The 2,737-nt window shown below is 39.7% G+C and overlaps 1 protein-coding gene across 1 annotated transcript; it reads left to right on the top strand.

Moving 5' to 3' along the window:
• Positions 1-528: 528 nt before the first annotated feature.
• LOC310856016 (meprin A subunit beta-like) lies at positions 529-2,444 on the top strand (the record flags this gene model as incomplete). Its single annotated transcript, XM_083761231.1, has 5 exons — positions 529-644; positions 923-1,107; positions 1,286-1,504; positions 1,632-1,793; positions 2,434-2,444. The coding sequence occupies 5 exons, from the start codon at positions 529-531 to the stop codon at positions 2,442-2,444; spliced, it is 693 nt and encodes a 230-aa protein (XP_083617357.1).
• Between the last annotated feature and the right edge of the window lie 293 nt (positions 2,445-2,737).

Here is a 2,737-nt window from a genome sequence, read left to right as displayed (position 1 = left end):
GCCGAAGTCCCGCAAAATTCTAGTACAATGTAATAAAACACTGAAGTGTCTCTTGTTTTTTTTTTTTTTCAGAAATATCAGAGAAACACCATCAGTCAACAATGGCCAATCCCAGTGCCCTATGTTCTGACACAGACCCTTGGTAAATACAAAGCTGAACTTGTATACAGTAAACTATAATTTTGTAATTTTTCACACTCTCAGTCAGAGTTTATATGTGGCACGGAAGGTTTTATGGTTTCATAATAACCAATAGCAGGTCATTTATTGATCATAATAGTGTGGCAGAATACAAATTATGTTTTGTACATCTTATCTAAAAAGTAAAGAGATGCAGTCATTCACCTGAAACACTTGAATTGATCTCACTCTGACCCAAGAAAACAACACAACACAACACACCACTAATATCAGTCAAGACAAAGCAATAAGTGTAAAAGAGAATCCTGACATTGACTCATTTAATCCTGATATGACCGTCCACATCTACTGCACAACCATGACACCACCTAATGGACCAAATAAGACATGAATGCCAAGGGAATCTGCATGAGAGCCTTTGAACAATTCAGATTGAAGTCATGCATTGATTTCAAGCCCAGGGACTCTGAAGATAACTACATTTCTGTCCAGACGTCACCTGGGTAGGTCTGTCTGTCTGTCTGTCTGTCTGTCTGCCTGCCTGCCTGCCTGCCTGCCTGCCTGCCTGCCTGCTCAGTCAGTCAGTCAGTCATAATAACATGGTGAACAGAATTTTTAACATACATGTTTTGTTAGTTGGCAGTTGGCACACACTATATTGTTAATGGGGGTCCCTGTTCATCATTCGTACCAGCTTATGGCCATAATAACAAGTTAAATTAACTTTCTGGCAACAGTGTTGTGAATGCAGGTGTAATTTAAACATTTTTCCCCTGTTCAGATGTTGGTCCTACGTTGGGCAATCAGGCTTTGGTGAAGATGGACAGCCGCTCAATCTTGGGCCAGGATGTGATACAACATCCATTACTGAACACGAGTTTCTCCATGCTCTGGGCTTTTATCATGAACAGTCCAGACATGACCGAGATGACTACGTGACCATTAACATTACTAACATCAAAGAAGGTTTTATTAACATCTAAAGTTCCTTTTCATTACTCTCACATTTTGCTACACAGTAGAATCTAGTGTTAATTTCGATCCGAAGACTGTAGCTACACTCTTTGGAGTTAAATTAATACTGATTAATTTAATGTATCTGTAATTATCTTATGGTGTGATGATGGATTTGTGTCTCATCTAGGTAAACTGCATAATTTTGCAAAACTAAGTGAAAACACAAGCAGCACCCAGGGAGTCTCTTATGACTACTACTCAGTGATGCACTATAGTCAGTATGCTTTCTCCAATGGGAATGGGCCCACTATTATCACCAAAGACCCAGAGTTTCAGAATGTGATTGGTCAACGTTTGGAAATGAGCTCCAGCGACGTGCTGAAGCTGAACCGACTCTATCACTGCAGTAAGGACCATATTATTTAAACATGTTACACAAGAATACAGGTACAAACGTATATTATTATTTACAGTGTTCTAAACATTCACAGACCAACCTAATTGTGTCCTATTCTATGCTCTAATGCCTACAGATTCAACCATTGCATTTATAATGTACTGCGGTTTTTCTAATGTGACCGAATGTGGAATGAGTCGCTGTTTGAGTACAGATGGACGCTGGGAGTGGGTGACATCTGCTGCTGGGGGTCCGAGCTCTGACCACACTAACCTACCTAGTGTCAGGCCTGAAAGTGGTATGTTTTTGAGTGGTGCAACCACTCCCTTACGGAGCTGTGTGTGTGGGTGGATGCCTGCCTGACAGGGTGGGTATGAGCTCGAAAACAGCATGTTTTTTTTCACCACCTGTGTGCAACCTAACACACACACACAAACATCGTTCCTGGGGGTCTGGATGTTCCGGGGACCCTCCCGGGGACTCCCCGTGAAAAAATTAAGTGAAGAAAATCAAATAGATCAGGGGTTTTCAACTGATTGTGAACCAGGGACCACCACCCTGACCCATAATTTTCAATTAGTTTTAAGTATCCGAAAGATTGATTGAATGTTTACACTGAGGTGTATGAATGAATTAATGAATTAATCTTTATTTTCGTGTCTTGTCGTTAAGACCCATCCCTTATGGGATTATAATACACCAACAACATAAATAAACAATATCACGTTCACTTCTCACACAGAAGCTACACCAAGTATTTGGTAAAAACAGAACAGAAATAAGCAAAAACATAAAAATAAAAAACATGTTACATCACATATAAGTTTTCTTTGTCCGTATGTACCAAGAAGACATTTCCTGTCAAGCCAGAAAAACCCACCTATAGCTGAAGCCATTTGTACACGTATTATAACTAAACCTGATGACACTTTATGTAGTCCAGCAGTAAACAAACCTTCTTTCATTTCAAGGATATGCATTAGGCCACGGACACACGAATCTCACGATACAATCTTAAATGTACAAATGAACTGAAATGTACAAAACACATGCTAGGACCTTAAGTACCTTAAGAAGACATTTCCTGTCGAGCCAGAAAAACCCACCTATAGCTGAAACCCAAACGTTTAGAAACCTCTGTTCCCTCTGTCCCAATGAACAAAACAATTAGCTGTACATTATTTAAATTTGTCATTTTTTGAATAGCTTGTTTCCTTTCCTTTTCAGGGGCTCACTCACAAA

The sequence above is a fragment of the Protomyctophum parallelum genome (genome assembly GCF_964188405.1).
Source record: "Protomyctophum parallelum genome assembly, chromosome: 3".
NCBI lineage: Eukaryota > Metazoa > Chordata > Actinopteri > Myctophiformes > Myctophidae > Protomyctophum > Protomyctophum parallelum.
The sequence above is the reverse complement of the archived record's forward strand: the minus strand, read 5'-3'. Positions and strand labels throughout refer to the sequence as shown.